Source organism: Trematomus bernacchii, unplaced genomic scaffold (genome assembly GCF_902827165.1).
Source record: "Trematomus bernacchii unplaced genomic scaffold, fTreBer1.1, whole genome shotgun sequence".
NCBI lineage: Eukaryota > Metazoa > Chordata > Actinopteri > Perciformes > Nototheniidae > Trematomus > Trematomus bernacchii.
The window spans coordinates 3,747,545-3,765,300 of record NW_022987973.1 but is presented as its reverse complement, the minus strand read 5'-3'; the positions used below and the strand labels follow the sequence as shown (position 1 = coordinate 3,765,300).

The 17,756-nt window shown below is 40.9% G+C and overlaps 1 protein-coding gene across 1 annotated transcript in view; it reads right to left on the bottom strand.

Annotated features, from left to right (window-relative positions):
- The window catches only part of kif26ba (kinesin family member 26Ba), an 84,008-nt gene that overhangs the window by 24,262 nt on the left and 41,990 nt on the right, over window positions 1–17,756 (bottom strand). Inside the window, 3 exon segments of the mRNA XM_034116142.1 lie at window positions 1,045–1,138; window positions 2,472–2,687; window positions 17,127–17,334. Of these exon segments, the coding sequence (XP_033972033.1) occupies window positions 1,045–1,138; window positions 2,472–2,687; window positions 17,127–17,334 (518 nt within the window).

Genomic DNA, 17,756 nt, shown 5'->3' with positions numbered 1-17,756 from the left:
AAGCAAAAAGCAAAAGCACCAATTTGGCAATATCTGGGATTTTAAGGGCTCTGCAAATTCTTAAATTGAGTGTCATCGATGGAATTATTTTCTTGTAAAATGTTTATTGAAATCGGTGTTTAATAACCGGTGCAAAATTGTCCTCACCCTGGCATCCCTACTCATTAACAAGACACTAATTCATAACAAATGTATAAATGAGTTTACTTTTACAACTGGTTTGGTCAGGCATGAAATCCCCACAGCACAACCCAAGGAAACACAGCGCTTTGCATGTTGGTTTTACATAGAAATTCATTAGTGTTTGTTCCCGGGCTCAGCCGTTAACACAGAAGTGTTCCCTGCTGAACTGCTGCATTTCAATTCCCTGCTTTCGTCCTCTGCCAGCAGTTGAAGGGGACTTAGAAACTCCAACATGCTGTATGAAGATCACAAGCCAAGAAGGGTAATGCTGCGAACATGCTGAGGGATAAACACAACGGGGACCGACCGAGGGTTGAGTTACATCTTTGGCTGTGTGTGAGTGAGTGTGTGTGGTGGGTCCAGGCATGTTGCAGTAAGGGATGCTGACCCTTTTTAAGACAGCTTCTCTTAAAACCAGCTAGAGAAGGATTAGAGAGAGAGAAACACAGACTGAGAATGCTTTCAGCTTCAGCAGACACTAATCCTCCTCTTTCTCTCTCTGATAGATGAGAACCAGTCGGGAGACGGTCGAGTGAGAGACTGACGCTCACACACACACACACACACACACACACACACACACACACACACACACACACACACACACACACACACACACACACACACACACACACACACACACACACACACGCACACACACACACACACTGAGGATGACTCACGAGACACACATGCTCTGTTTTTGTTGTGTGTGTGTGTGTGTGTGTGTGTGTGTGTGTGTGTGTGTGTGTGTGTGTGTGTGTGTGTGTGTGTGTGTGTGTGTGTGTGTGTGTGTGTGTGTGTGTGTGTGTGTGTGTGTGTGTGTGTGTGTGTGTGTGTGTGTGTGTGTGTGTACGTTACCCAGCTTGGAGTGCCCAAAGCAGAAGACGCAGCCATCTGCTCCGTTCACCACCGACTGAATCACCTCGGCAACCGTTCCCGCGCACACCTCCGCCTAGCAACAGGCAGATAAAGAGAGAGATGAGGGAGTAAGGTCAAGAAATGAAATACCTGGACAATAATGAACTGTGTACGTTGGAGAAGTGTTAAAACGTATCTTCATGGGAGCCATAGAAGGTGTGTACATTTGAGTGACAGATAACCCAAAAGAAGATGGTAAAATGTAGATGATGGGTTTGTTCCTCATTAGTGTTGCTTATTTTTTATGTATTTAATCCATTTATTTGTTCATTTTAATGGTATGCAAATGCTCAAATCTCAAAGTTCCCTCCAGAGTGAGTTTCTCTCCAACACACTCCCTCCGTGCCTGAAACGCCTTCATGGGAATCCTTGTTTATTTCCATAAAAGTGACATCACTACGTAACACTCGCGCTTCTATTGGCTAGCGCTCAAACACAATGTACGTGATAGACATCTTCAAGCGGTTGACCAATCACAACAGAGCCGGCCAGTTTACCAATCAGAGCAGACTGGGCTCTGGTTTCAGACAGAGGGTGAAAATAGGTGCTGCAGCACAGGCAATATGAGAAAAATAAAGACCTTATTCAATACAAACAAAATACAAATATGAACCTGAAAATATGCATTATAGGACCCCTTTAAAATGTGATGCACAGGGTTGAACAACTACAATGTTAATTGGGCGGCATGAAAATAGAAAATCTCCACTTTTTTAAAGAGACTTGAAGTTTGAGTGTGTTAATTCTATACTAGAGGCCTAGTTTGATTTGACATTTTTGGGTCAAATCTTGGATGTGAATCTTGAATGCTGGTCTGCTGTCAAGCCGAGTTCAGATGTATTTTTATAAGACTCAGCGAGAGTACTAGGTGTTCCATTTAAAGGTTTAATAGCAGTGAAGTCAGAGGCCCTGGTGAAGGTGGAGAATACCATGTAATTGGTATTTTATGAATTCAAAACTAGTCGGTGAAAAAGGAGCGATAATTGGAAAGCATCAAAGACAGACTGAAGACGAGACTCGGCCGGCTGGAGTGAATGCTGCATTAAGCATTGACACTAAGTCTGCAGAATGGGAATAATGGAACACATTCTGATACAATTATTCCTTTTGATAGCATGTTAGATACACCACATACAATTATTCCAAAGAGAGTTCCTTTTTCATTTTTAATCGACTATATTAATTTTAAATGGTAACCTTAGCTGCTCTGGCTCCGTCGGAATAAAAAAAACACTCTTGATTCACCCCCTATGTATGACATCAATACAGTAAGTCCAGGTTTCTTCTGATTATCTTCAAGAAATTCACTGACATTGTCTTTCAGATTAGTGTCATGAAAGGTCCTTTGTTCTCCTAACTTTTCTTACCTGTGATGCATCAGGAGGGAACGCAGCATCAAAGGTGAACATCTTTGGAGGGACCTGATTGGCTGCTGCCTTCTTCGTGGAGGCAGCGCTTTGTGTCTGATTGGCTGACGGGTCCATGATGGTGATCTGCTTCTTCCTGGGATCAACTTTAAGGAAGGAACTGGACTCAGCTGCGTCCGACTGAGACACTGGACACACGCGCACCATCACTTTCACCTGAGGGTAGGACACAGAAAACACATATTCAGATACATTTGAAACAACAGAGTATGATAGAAAAACACTTGCTATGTTATGCTCTACAAATACCCAAGATAGATCCAGAAGTTCAACAGAACATCTCGCAATAATGCAACTTTTTATGAAGCACTGGTTGGGTTTGCAAATTATCTCTAAAATAAATAATTTCTGGTCTGATGATTTATAAATCAGTGAGATAAGACTGTAATCAACAGGCACAAAACACACATTCATAAATGCAATAGTGCATAAGTTACAGTTATACTTTTGTGATGCCTTTGCAGATCCTTAAGTATCTATGATGTGCTCTACATGGCGCTCCTATGTTGATAAAGACTGTTGATAAAGAGTTTCTGATGTGTTTTCTTGTCACTTAAGCTGTGTTTGCATCAATACTTACTCTAACCCACTTACACTTCAAGGGCACTGTAAAGGCGTGTTTGCTAGAGGGCATCTGAGCTCATCTGAGTCGTGACAAAAGACTTCCAAAGTCATAACACTCCGCTTTTACTTCTTTTGAGTCTTAGATATGTTTTCACTCTCTCCTCACCTAAATGCTTCTTCTGCCCTCCTCCTCCCTTCACATCCTTTACCTGTCACTCTTATCTCTCTCTCTCTCTCTCTCTCCATCCTAAATCCCTTCCCTTTCCTCTCCTCCTGTCTACCTTCAGCTCGCTGCCACAAATCAAAAGCCTGAAGTGCAGGAATCCTGCTTTTAGCTTTCTCTCTTCTTCTCGCTCTTCCTTTCCTCTTCTCGCTCTTCCTTTCCTCTTCTCGCTCTTCCTTTCCTCTTCTCGCTCTTCCTTTCCTCTTCTCGCTCTTCCTTTCCTCTTCTCGCTCTTCCTTTCCTCCCACTCATGTCATAAACTGTTAGCAGCCACAATTTAGCGCCTGACAGCTGCTCTTGTTTTCTTTGATATCAGAGAAACGCTGCGTCATCAGGATCTGAGTGAGTACCAGAACATTTTACCATATACACATCCTTTTCTCCTGAAGTTGCTTTAAAGTTTGAAGCACTTTCTAGCAGTTCATTATGGATCTCTTTATCCTCCTCTGGCTCATCAGGGTGAATTAGTCTTTGTCTTTCTTTCTCTTTGAACTTTGACTGCTCTCTGATTCAGTCCATCTGTGTCTTGTCTTCTTCTCTTTATGTGTGTTGCTTAGTCTTCCCACCTGCTACATGATTATCCAGGAGATTTACCACAGATTTCCCCTCCTGACAACTGGAGGCTTAGTTAAAGTAAATGAATGTTGCAGAGTGTCAGATGCAAAGGGTGCTTTATGGATTTAGTCTAAACACAACACCAACTGTCACAGAAACTGATCTGAGCGTCCCTGATCATGAAATATATTTCATATTGAGCAAATACCGACCTTTGTTGTCTTTGCTCAAAGCAGAGTGAGTATTTTTGACACCTACTGGAACAATATTGTAAGCCATTGTGTTGAGTTGCTTCTTAGTGAAATGCTGAGTAAATTAAAGTTGGGCTTTTATTGTGAAAGATAAAAAGGTAATCATTTGGAGTCGAATGCACCTTTGGAAGAGATAAACTGAGTCACAAAAGTAAAGTAACAAGTAATGTAACTAATTAACCGTGTTATCACTTTCTCAATGAGTAACATGTCATGTGTGATTTATTACATTTCTCGAGTAACTTTTCCATCACTGCTCCTTCTTTAAAGGTCCCATGTCATGCTTTTCCGGTTATTACCCGTCCCCTTGTGTGTTATGAAGGTTTTTATGCATGTAAACGGTCTGCAGAGTCACAAACCCTCAAAGTACACCCTGTAGCGAGTAAAACTCTAACACAGAAAATACCTGTCTATGCTGCCCCAAATGGACCAATCCGCGGAGCACCTCACACACCAGGATCCCTTGGCTAACTAACAGGGAGTCCCATTGACTTGCATAGAGCTCCCTGAATGTTGGTAATAGACGAGTTGGGATGGCGGAGAAATTCTCTCTGCAGACCCATTCTCACAGCGTTATAAACCTTTTTCTTACTCAATATCAAGCCACACTTATTGTTTTTACTTCGGCTGTGAGTGTTTGTGTGTGCTCAGGATGAGTTTCGCTTGTTCTCGCTGTATCGCCAACCCGGAAACCTGTCCGCTCCTCGCAGCAGCTCGCAGCAACGAGCCTCGCAACGAGCCTCGCAATGAGCCTCGCAACGAGTCTCGCAACGTCCCGACCAATCAGAGCACACTGGGCTCACAGAGAGGGGGGGGGGCAGGAGCTCCAACGAGCCGTTTAGGACAGAGAGTGAATACCTGGTGAATACACATACTATACAGAGATGCTGTATGAGAAACCAATGTGAGTTTGCAAAATTGCACAATTTAAATCTATTCTAGTATACCGAGATGGAAATATGATCAGTAGAAATGGCCATGACGTGGGACCTTTAACATCTTATTTTGTACCAAGTAGTACTATGGCCACACCAAGCCTCTCCCTCACCAAAACCATCGTCTTTGTAAAGACTATAGGAATAAATACCCTAAAACATTGTTAGAAAACCACTCATGTCATATTTCCTTATTGTATTCTTTCAAAGGTTGAATCTTACATTAATGTCAAGGAAATTATTTAAAGGTAGGTCAGAACCATGAAAGCACACATGACATGGCTATACAAAATACAAATGTAAAAACATGGTTAACCACTCACCTGCTATCTAAAATAAAAAGATAACCATTTTGTGAAATCTGAAATAGTACAAGTTTACGGTAAATTGGCTTCATCTTGGATCGCTGACTGCACAACATCTCTAGATTGTTTTGGACGAGGCAGTTTAAGACGTGACAGATGCAAAGAGCTGAATGTCCAATAAACAGCAAATCAGCTGACAGTCAACAATTAACAGGCTGACAGTTAAAGGATATTCAATTTCTAATCCTTACAGTCTTTGTGAGTTGACAGAAAGGGAATGAGTGCATTGTTAGTGTTGGCCTCTGTAAGACTAGACTGTCAGGATGGCGCTCAATCCTCGAATAACACCAATGTATTGACCCAGTCCTTCAAAACATCTATGGATGAGGATTGAGCACCTGTGTACAGTTTGATAGATAATGAAAGGATGGATGAACAAGAGTATTCAAGTATCTCTGCTAGAGTGTGCAGGATAGTCACGGTTAGGTTATACAATGTGACAAATACAAAATAAGAAAGAATTATGATCTTATTTTACCATTTATTTCCTCACTAGTTTGACGGGGCTCACAGGTGCCGGGCAGATGAAAGAGACTAGTGTGTTTATGTGGCTCCTAAGAGGTAAGACACGAGAGGAGGAGAGATCCTTTGTCTGTGAACGCTTGTTAGCACAGATGAATCATCGTCTGAAGTGTGATTCTACACTGCACTTCCAGTCAAACACCACCACGGGACCACGAATCACACACTAATCCCAAAACACTCCCACCCCCCAACTGCACTCTGCATTAGATATATAGAGATAGAACGACTTTTAGTTAACTGTGAAGAAGGATGTTATCTTATATAAGAACAAGTCTTTGTTTCATATAGTGTCTGTCAAGTGCTTGAAGTTGAACAGCACAGTTTATTCATGTTTGTGCTTGAATTTATTTCTTCACTAAATTGGATTATTAATTAATTAACCTTCGCCGAATGACGGTACTTCTAGATAACATCAATAACATTAAGCAATTTTCTACAAAAGAGATTAAAAAAAGTGGAGCAATTATTTGTCATGAATTATTAAAAAGCCCTGGAGCAAAGCGACAAAAGCCACCAGAGCAAGGTCATGTTATTCAGAACAAACTCACCTAGAATGAATAGTGAAGTGTGAACAAGCATAAAAGCCTGCTGGTAACTAATATACTGCCGTGTAAAAAACATTAGGCAAATAACATTCTGAGAGCTATTACTGTGGAACACACACACACACACACACACACACACACACACACACACACACACACACACACACACACACACACACACACACACACACACACACACACACACACACACACACACACACACACACACACACACACACACACACACACACACACACACACACACACACCTAACACAGCACATCAACAGGCTTTCCATCCGTTGCATCATTAAATGACCATAGGCCATTTAAAAGAGGTGGTTCAATAAACTGTGTGAGTGAAGGTTTATGAGAGAGTGGTTGTGTTTAAGTCTATCTCAGTTGAAGGTAATTGAATGAGTGTGTACACTTAGGAAATGTTTCCATAGATGAGGGTAAGAGATAAACTGAGATGCTACTCGAAATACAATAAATATGTAACCTCGGTGAACTGGAGACCTAAGATACTGAGGCTTAATGTCAGGTCAAGAGTTCCACACACACACACACACACACACACACACACACACACACACACACACACACACACACACACACACACACACACACACACACACACACACACACACACACACACACACACACACACACACACACACACACACACACACACACAATGCCCTCTACTGACCCCAATAAAAGAGCCCTTCACATCAGTAAGAGCCTGGGGGGAAGGATTTTAATGTTGCACGCTTTACAAGGCGTAACTCATAAAGTCTTCCCCCCCCCCTGAGAGCCCATTTCCTCCTTGTGTCTAAGAGTGTGAAAGGTAAGAGGGTGCAAGCATGTGTGTGTATGTTTGTTGGTGGTTGTGTGGTATAAATGAGGCCAAACTGTGCTTCGCAAAGTATTACGGGTGTATAGCAAGATACATTCAAGGGGTCATTTTAAACAATCACATCTCTAGTAATGACTAGTAGTAGTAACTGATGCTCCAGCACAACTATGTCACCTTTAAAAGTTGTTGTTACTTGAATTGGCTATGAAATTTGCTTTTAATCTCCAAGAGCAAAACTGTCAACTTTTGATTATGACGCTCACACTTGAAGTTGGAACCTGAGTCCAGCTCAACTGTGCCATTGTGTGACTGCATGTGTGATCACACCCACGCTTTTCTCCGAGGGTCCTTGGCCTAGTTTTACTGGTGGATCCATCAATACATTTGTGCTGCAGCCACTATGACGTGCGGACACACACATGTAGGAAGGACACAAGGCTACTGCACTCTTTGCCCTTTTAATAAAAGCGAAGGAGCGATGTTGGTTTCAGAAAAGAGAGATGAAGGAAAATATTAAGAGAGAAATATGTCCCTAATATCTTCAAGATATGAACACATATTCTCAATACCCAACAACTTGTATTGCTCTCTCTGCCTCTCACTCCCACAACACCTTTGTACCTTGATACAAAGTGTCCATTGACTCTATTCCCTTTGCTCTCTCCATTTGATCTTTAAAGGTCCCATGTCATGGCCATTTCTACTGATCATAATTCCATTGTTGAGGTATACTCAAATAAATGTATATTGTGCAATTTTCCGAACTCACATTGGTTTCTCATACAGCATCTCTGTATAGTATGTGTATTCACTCTCTGTCCTAAACGGCTTGTTGGAGCTCCTGCCCCCCCCCACCCCTCCCTGTGAGCCCAGTGGCCGTCTGCGAGACAGCGAAACCCAGCCCCAAACACACACACTGTGCCCAGGCTGAGTTCCGCGGTGTCTCGCTGTCTCGCCGACCCCACACCAGTGAGCCAGCTCACAGTGTCCCGCTTCTCGCAGCAGCAAGCCTCGCAACGTCCCGCCGAGTGTGTGTGTGTGAGGAAGTCCGCGGATTGGTCTAAACGTAACGGCTCCGCGGATGTGACGTTACGTTACGTCACTATACCCGAAATACGTCACTATACCCAAGAAGTAAACAATGGAAAAAGAGAAATCTCTAACGAGGCGTTCTGGGGCAGCATAGACAGGTATTTTCTGTGTTAGAGTTTTACTCGCTACAGGGTGTACTTTGAGGGTTTGTGACTCTGCAGACCGTTTACATGCATACACACCTTCATAACACACAAGGGGACGGGTAATAACCAGAAAAGCATGACATGGGACCTTTAACTCATCTTTGTCCTCCCTGTCTCCCTTTCCGTCAACATTAATGACAAATCGCAGCGTCTTCCTGTTATTCCTTCTTTACTTTCCCCATTTCTCTCGTACACTTCATGATGCGGTGAATACTGATGCAAGGTTGTGATCTTTAAAAACGAATATCCAGGAGAAAAAAATGAATGAGGAACAGATTCTACACTCCGAGTGAGTGTTTCTTTGACTTTGAGTCCATATGTGAATATTTATCTTCCAGTTGCTTTGGAGAAAAGTTGACATGTGTTCTACTGTAACGTGTGTTGAAGCGTGAATGAATACTATGTTCAACATGAAAAGGTGTCTGTTTTAAACTACAACCTCACTGTGTCAGACAAAGGTTTGCTGGAACAGCTTGAGGGTTCATTTCCATGCGAAAGGGCACATGCTTTGACAGATGTTGAGGCAAGGAGTCATGTCTTTTTCCTGAGAAACTGACCTGACCTGTAATACGCTCTCTTTTATAGAAAGCTTCTTGTTCCTCCGTTTTATTCCCCACGCTCAGACACAATGAAGTCTTTGAGCCAATTCAAGTAAAGGAATTCAGCTAAACAGCGACAAACAAGCCTGAGCTGAGAGAAGATTGTTCGATAGTCCCTCACAGCAGTGCTTCATTGCTATTGGCTGGAAAATCAATAAGAGACTGAATTCTAATTGGTTCCCAAAGACTGCAGAAACACACACTCCTGCATAGCACTTATACATAGAGATAGATACAAATACCATATGGGAATAGCAAGTATATGCATTGGATCAATTCTAATTTTAACTAATTTATTCATTACAGCTTAGCTCTCGGTACTGTCAGTGAGAAATACTGCAGAGATCTTACAGCTGTATTTGGGTATTATAGTCCAAAGATAAGCTGCTATTACCTAAAAAACCAAACCTTCTATAAAATAAATGGTTAAATAACCTTCCTTGTAAGTTATTGCTGTACTGTTGAAGCAAAGTATTTACACACTAACAGAATAAAATATTCTCTAAAATATCAATTGCATATTTGATCTCAAAGCCCTCACTCAGTGTTTATCACAAGAGGATTTCTACGCTATTGTTGATTGCATAAAAAGACCAAAACCTAAAATAGCTTATTTCCCTCTTGCATAGTCCTCCATTGTCGTCCAAACAGGATTAAAAACAACTTCCACTGTCAGATGGTGAGGTATTATTTAGTTACAAAGAACATGGGCAGTGCAATCCTAAATGCATCCCTCTTGATAAATACATACATATTCGCACCAAATGTGTGGTAATCCAGGAGCTACAAATAGTCCCCAGTATTTATTCCTGTTCAAGAAACATTTGTTAAAAACGACAGTGCCTAGTGTTGTGGAAACTTTCACTCGTCAATAATCTGGAGATGTAATACATATAAAGTTGGTTCGATGCAAATCAAAGTTGTCTTAGTAGTTCTTTATTCAAGCTTGAAGGTACAGGTCGTGCAAAGTACAGAGTAGTTTGCAGGAGTGGACACAGAGGCAAATGTGTGTGTGTGATTTATAGAGGAACTGTTGCTGTGCAGACGAAAAGAGAGAACACTTTCTCCTGACTGTTATCTTACAATGCTCTCATAAGGAACGAGAGCCGCATTGTTCAAGTACGACCTTGGCAGGAAGCTACCGTGTGAACAACAAGTCGAGTTGACCAAACCATTTCTCAGTATAATATCATCATTTGGTTTTACCATATAAAGTAATATAAGAAATTGCCACTACACTAGCTGTACAATGAAAAATGGGAAAACGAAGAGCCACAAGTGTATCAAAGTACAAAAGTATTTAGAGAGGGGGACACAATGTTGGTTTTAGTTTTTTTATGGGATTTGTGGACAGTAAGAAAATGCCAAAGTTCATATTAAGCCGGTGTAAAGTATTTTCTTTTCTTGTTTGTTTCTTTAATTAAATGTTCCATTGTGTCCATCCACCCATGCACTCATTTAATATGTTGGGAGGCAGATGCATTTAGTCATAAATTAATCATAAATTAATCAGTCTAGAGTAAAATGTGTGTTTTTGATTAAAGAAAGGTTTTACTGAATGTGGATCAAGTGTCTATCGCCAGCTTCAAGTCACGTCTATTAATTTATGAACCTTTGAATCACTAATTCATCTCAGAAAATGTAAAATGTGTACACTTTGGGCGACATTCAACTAAGTTTACCGAGTCATACACTGCAAACAAACGGCCTCACAAACACAGAAAAAAATACAATAGGAAAGACTGCAGTGTCTGTCTGTCTGTCTGTCTGTCTGTCTGTCTGTCTGTCTGTCTGTCTGTCTGTCTGTCTGTCTGTCTGTCTGTCTTGTCTGTCTGTCTGTCTGTCTGTCTGTCTGTCTGTCTGTCTGTCTGTCTGTCTGTCTGTCTGTCTGTCTGTCTGTCTGTCTGTGTGTGTGTGTGTGTGTGTGTGTGTGTGTGTGTGTGTGTGTGTGTGTGTGTGTGTGTCATGCTCCAGCCCTGCCAACAGTGACAGCATTAATATTTCAGCTACAAGGTGGAACAAAGTGGCGACTGGATTCCCTTAACGGACTCACTCACTCATTTAGATACAAGACACACAGACACCCAGAAAGGCATGAAGACAAACAAATGTCCGTGGAAAATGCCCTCGCAAATGTTCACTCATGACACAGCCGCACACAGCTTGTGGCCTGAGAGGGATCGTAGCTGCTATTAAAAATTGATTAGCTGTCATGGTATCATTTTCCCCCAAGGTCAAGTCGCAATCTGTGAGTAATTGAGAAATTTGCTGCAGAGATGAAAGAGATGGAAAAAAAACTCCCACAGTCCTTTATTGTCATTCAGATATGGAAAAAAGCAGAGAGGGTGGGGATAAAGGGCTGGTAAGGAAAGAGACTTATCGATAAGAAAGATGAAATGAAGAAAGGTATCAGCGGGAAGGAGAAACAAGAGAAGAGAGAGCTCCTCGTATTAACTACAGAGCATTTTAAATAATATTTCTCATCCTGTATCTAGATCGCTTGTGATACCAAACTGTGGATGAAGTGCAGCAGGCTACTTCAAGAAGAATATGTAATAAACCGGGACAACTTTGACATATCTTATGTGTTTGTGATCCAGCCTGGTTCAAGACAGGCATGCTAGCGGCTCTGAGGCAGTTCTCTGCAGAGCTTTGAACTAAATGCTGACTGCAGCATGCTGACATGCCCACCAGCACAACGGTTCACATGCATGATGTTCAGCAGGTGTAATGTTTATTATGATCACCATTCTTTTAGCGCGTTACTATGTTGATAAAAACAAGTAAATGTGTAGCAGGTTATACTTACAATGTTTACCATTATAGTTTCAATGGCATGGTTATATTTAATTATTAGCACCAAACACAAAATACAGAAAAAAGCCTGCAATTTAAGAAGGTTTTACAAAATAACACCCAAATGTCTCTTTTTAAAATTCAATGCATCAAATACTCCAATATTTCAATCAAGCGGACTGAGAAATCGACAGTCTTGCCTCTTTTAGGGAATACAAATGCATTGCCTACAATCACCTTTTGGAGGTATTTAGTCATAAAGCATGAGACACATTTGATGATGATGATGATGCCAGATGAAAAAAGGATCACCAAAGTTGCTACAATTTATCCAATCCAATGGGGAACGTGAATGTCAGTACCAAATGATAATTCATCCAATAGTTGTTGAGGTATTGGATGTTATGATTCAGGCTGGACCACAGTGGTGGACCTACTGTACAGTACCGACTGACTGACATTGCCATCATTCGAGCCATAAAGTGTTTGCTGTAAAGTTTCTGTGCCTGCAGTGTGAGCATGGAGGAAGAATTATACCTCCATAACTTAGCAGCCATACAAGCATTAGTCCATATATCAACTGCTGCTAAACGACACAAGATGCGTAGTTAATTACCAATGTAGATCAATTTAATGGAATTACTTGACATCCTTAGTATTTTGTTTTACGTTTATTAATCATCAGGCAGCTTTAAAAATGTGTCCTTGGCAGTTTCTGCTATATTTATGTGCAACTCTGCCACTGGTTTTCTAAGTGATAATACAGTATTCAGCCTAATTTCCTCGACTGATACGAATCTCCCCAGCAGTCAGGGGTCTGAATGGAGGGCTCCCAGCTGGCTGATTTGATTAAAGTGAAACGGAGCTTACCAACAACACATGTAGAGAAAAACGGCGTATAGAAATAACAGAGGGTAGTTTGAGATACAGACGCCAGTCAAAGAGGTCCACTGAGGGAACCAATTTGATTCGACATCCCTATCCCCCTCTCTCTCTCTTTCTCGCTCTCTAACACACACACACACACACACAGCAGTACATCTGACCTGTGCAGGTTGATTTCCCCTGGCTTAAAATGTGATGTCTCAATCTGTTTTCTGCCATATTAACATGGGGGAGAACACTAACCCCCCATCACACCCGCGGACATGCCCATGTATTCAGAGGGATGTCTCGTACACACTCTACCAGGGGCTTTGCAAGCTTCCTTGATCATCCTTCATTGTACACTATAATCCTATAAATGTGTGATCCATGCAGGCCTGTGTGCATGAGTGTATGTGTTTGAGGTGAGACTGTGTGCAAATGCCATTTCCAGCACAGGGGGCCGACCCCCCCACTGCAGGTGACATTTGTAGCTGGGAGAATTTCCACCGAAAAACCATTTTCCTTCCCATTTTTTTTTTGGCACATGTGTGGGTGTGTGTGTGTTGTGAGAGAGAGAGAGAGAGAGATAGATATAGAGAGATAGAGAGAGAGAAGAGAGAGGAGAGAGGAGAGAGAGAGATGAAGATATATAGATAGAGAGAGAGAGAAGGAGAGAGAGAGGAGAGATGAGCATATATATAGATAGATATATATATATATTGTTTTTTTCTTAGGCATGCTTATCAATGATTTTCGACAGGCTTGTTTTTCCAATACCAGAATATTTTCCTGCCTTGGTACCATGTCCTGTCCTTCTTTTATCCCCTGTGTCTTTCAAACCACAGTAATGTAAGTTAACATGTCAGAAACACTGGTCAAACGGAATTAAAAAAATAGCAATCAAAATTGAAAAAGATGGTTAATTTAGCTTATATTTGCATAAAGATTGAAATGCCTTGCTCTGTCCAAAGATAGCACAATCCCAATATTCACATAGTTTAAATGTTAAATCTTGTTTGCTTAATCTGTACAAAAAACTGAAGCGTAAAAACAAATTGTTGTTTGCAGGGGGTTGAGTGCCAGGCTATTTCTTGGCCATGAGCCAGACTTACCGTTTCCTTCCTTTTCTCTACGTTAAAATAGCCTAACAGTCTTTTTTTGCTGTAGCTTCATATTTAATGGACAGAGAAGTATCCATCCTTTCATCCTTAAAAGATGAAGCTCCTTCTTTAACAATGACCTGCATTCAAATAACTAACTTTGTTTCAGACATTGTTTTTCTTCTCCATTTCACAGTTAATGTATGATGGGCAGGCTGCAGGCAGGAGTCAGTATCTAGAACGACTGGACACCTTAATCAAAGATCCATCATATCAAAGATCATACTACAATTCTAACTGTGAGATTTCCACATGACTGTGCAAAGAGGGATGTCTGACAGTTGTAATTAAACAGAGGTAGCAGCAGGCATTTGTACACAGCACCGTGGGCCAGACAAGCGAATCACTGCCATCCCAAGATCACACGAGATCATAGTGGGATGAAACAGAAGCCAGACTGAGAGACAGACAGACTGTGGGAAGAAGGCTTGTGTGTGTGTGTGTGGTTTGTATTGTATACTTGTAAGGGATTTCTCTGTAGGGGTGTATAATAATGTCAGTATATTTTGGCTGCTGTGTGTGTGAGTGCGCTTGTAAATATGTGGGTGTGAATCTGTCTCCCTGACAACTGAGGGGACATCTGTCACCTCCATATGGAGAGAAAAAGAGATAGAGACCCAACGGAGGAGCAAAGCAAAAATAAAAACACAAAAGAATCAGATAAAAAAAAGACAAATAAAATATGAAAAACCATAGCCTAATATTATCGAGAGACTTCTAGACTAGATATAGAAACTGTTTCTCATGTAAAAGCCTTTCTACATATGGCATAAGACACATTTATTTACATTTGTTTAGCTTTATCTCTGCATCCAACAGCTTTTGATTAATATTTGAGATTTGGTTATTTTTCTTTCTCAAATCAAAGCTCTTCTTAATGGTGGAGTGTGGAGGATGACTTTAATTTAAAGGGAGGCAGGGGACAGTCACATCAATTACGGGAAACAAGTAGAAAAGAGTCAGAACTTAAACCCCGACATTGTGACTGTGTGGAATTTACTTCAAAAGTTAGTCAATTGCAACTTTTACATTTGTGGTTAATTTACATGTAATTATATGTTTGATGTTATTGTTAACGTCTCTGTAGCTTGTGAATTTCTCCTGGGTATCAATAAAGTCTCATTGATATATTGATATCATTATTAATTTGCTGATTATATTTTTTATTTTTTAACATTAACTGGAAAGTAACTAGTAACTAGATAAGATACTATTAAAATAAGATTAACATTTCGATTAGAAAAAAACACATAATTAATTTTACAATTTAACAATATCCATATATTCAGTCAGCTGCAATTTGTGAACAAATAGTTAGTAAGTAGCAGAAAAGTCTAAATATTAAGCTAAGAAATAATGAACATACAAATAAAAAGTTAGCCATGTATTCATTTGTTGAAATATCTAAACATCCAGCTTAAAATATTGTAACAATAGTAGGAAATATTGTGAAAAATATCTAGTTATTGTTAAATGAAAATGAACACATTTTGAACCTGACTCTGGTGTTAAAGTCGGTGTACTTCATGTGACATGTGACACGTCTTTATTAAAAGGTTGGTAACCGATGATTTAGAGCACAGCAACAGAACAGCAGCTCCCCTGGGATGCTTCAAGCTTTTGTTGCATGTCAAGCCCCTCTCTCTCTCACCTTGATTCTGTCTGTCTTCACTATTGCCTGTCCAACATCATCACACATTCATGCAAATACAAACAGACAGTTAGACAAACACTCTCACAGTTTCATACTCTAAACTACTAAACTATGCCTGGGACCCCTCTCCTACAGTAATGGACTTGGCTGTTTGATGTCTGCTTGATTTTGTCCTCCACAGTCATTCTTTTTCTAGCAGTGAGGACACACACACACTCACATACACACACACACACACACACACACACACACACACACACACACACACACACACACACACACACACACACACACACACACACACACACACACACACACACACACACACACACACACACACACACACACACACACACTCATACAGAATCAGTGAGCCTCTCACTCAAACTGTGGAGGAGGGGGCACTAAAAACTCATTACATGGACGATCAATATTGCACACACTTGAGAAGCATGAAACCCCCCCACATCCCGAACACACACACACACACACACACACACACACACACACACACACACACACACACACACACACACACACACACACACACACACACACACACACACACACACACACGTTTCATCAACCATCGGCAACAGTGACAGATGACTTTTGTCAGCCTGAGATGTGTTACCGTGGTAACCATTAGGCTGCATTCCTGTATGGTACAGCAGGGTGGACACACACAAACGATCACACACACGATCACACACACGATCACACACACCAGTATACATTTAGATAAACCGGCCCAAGGTCATGATAGAGTACTACAGATCAATATTTTTGCAAATTCCAGTGCATAAAAACCAAATCTCCAACAACATGCTGTAACTGAAACCTGAACTTTTTATATTTATTCTAAATAAAAATAATAATCAAAATGTATATATAATAATAATAATACATTTGATTTATCAAGTGCTTTATCAGGTGCTCAAAGACGCTTTACAGAGGTAAAAAAGATAAGATAAAAAGTCTAATTAAAATCAAGCAATACAACTACATTCATCACAAGGACACGGCATCAATCACACATTAAAAGCTGCTACTATAGCCATCCAAAACTAAAAGCAACAGATCGTCACAAAACATTTAACACACAACTTCCTGTCAACTTCTCATATGAAAAGGACTAAATCAACCCAACTTCCACGGATAGAGATTAAGCGAATTAAATGACACTCTCCGGGATGAACAAACACAGCAAACATTATCTTCTGAAAAATGGACACAGGTGTATTTGGACAGTTGTTGATGCTTATCTGCATGGATTAAAAAGGGGGGGGGGGGGGGGGGGGGGGGGGTTTATATAAATGGATCAGGACAAAAAGTGAGAGAATGTTTTTTCCTGAAACTTTCAGAATCTCTTTACACAGAGGGGGACACATGTTTATGTATAAAAGACATGAAAAAGTTCATTTTGCATAATAGGTGACCTTTAAGTTATTTTTCTTTACCTTTCCCAGTCCAGGGGTATCTTTGATCTTGTTGGCTGCACGCAGAAGGCAGGGTGGAGCCGGCGGGGGGGCCATCAACAAGGCGGAGCTAAAGTTGGTGGGGAACAGAGGGGGGTCACATGACGGCGTTGATGATGTCACTGGGGCTGTAACTGCGGTGGTCTTCTGCTTCTTCTTCTTGGACGCTAAGTTCAACTTTTGTGCAGCTCTGAGAGAGGGAAGCAGAGAGAAAGAGGAAAGGAGATAAGTCAGGCCATCAGTTAAATTCATCGTTAAAACTTTACACTCTATCACTGTAACAAAAATATTGTTAACACACACAATCATAAATGAGGAAATACTGTATACAGATAAGGGAGGACAGGATGGTGCACAGATGTGGCTATAATGACATCCTTATAGTCTGCAAAATAAAAACCATGGCAAATATGGTAATTGCAGATGGAGCTCTAGAACACACCCTTCCACACACACACACACACACACACACACACACACACACACACACACACACACACACACACACACACACACACACACACACACACACACACACACACACACACACACACACACACACACACACACACACACACGCTGCTGTTTACACATGTAGTAACATCTGGAAGG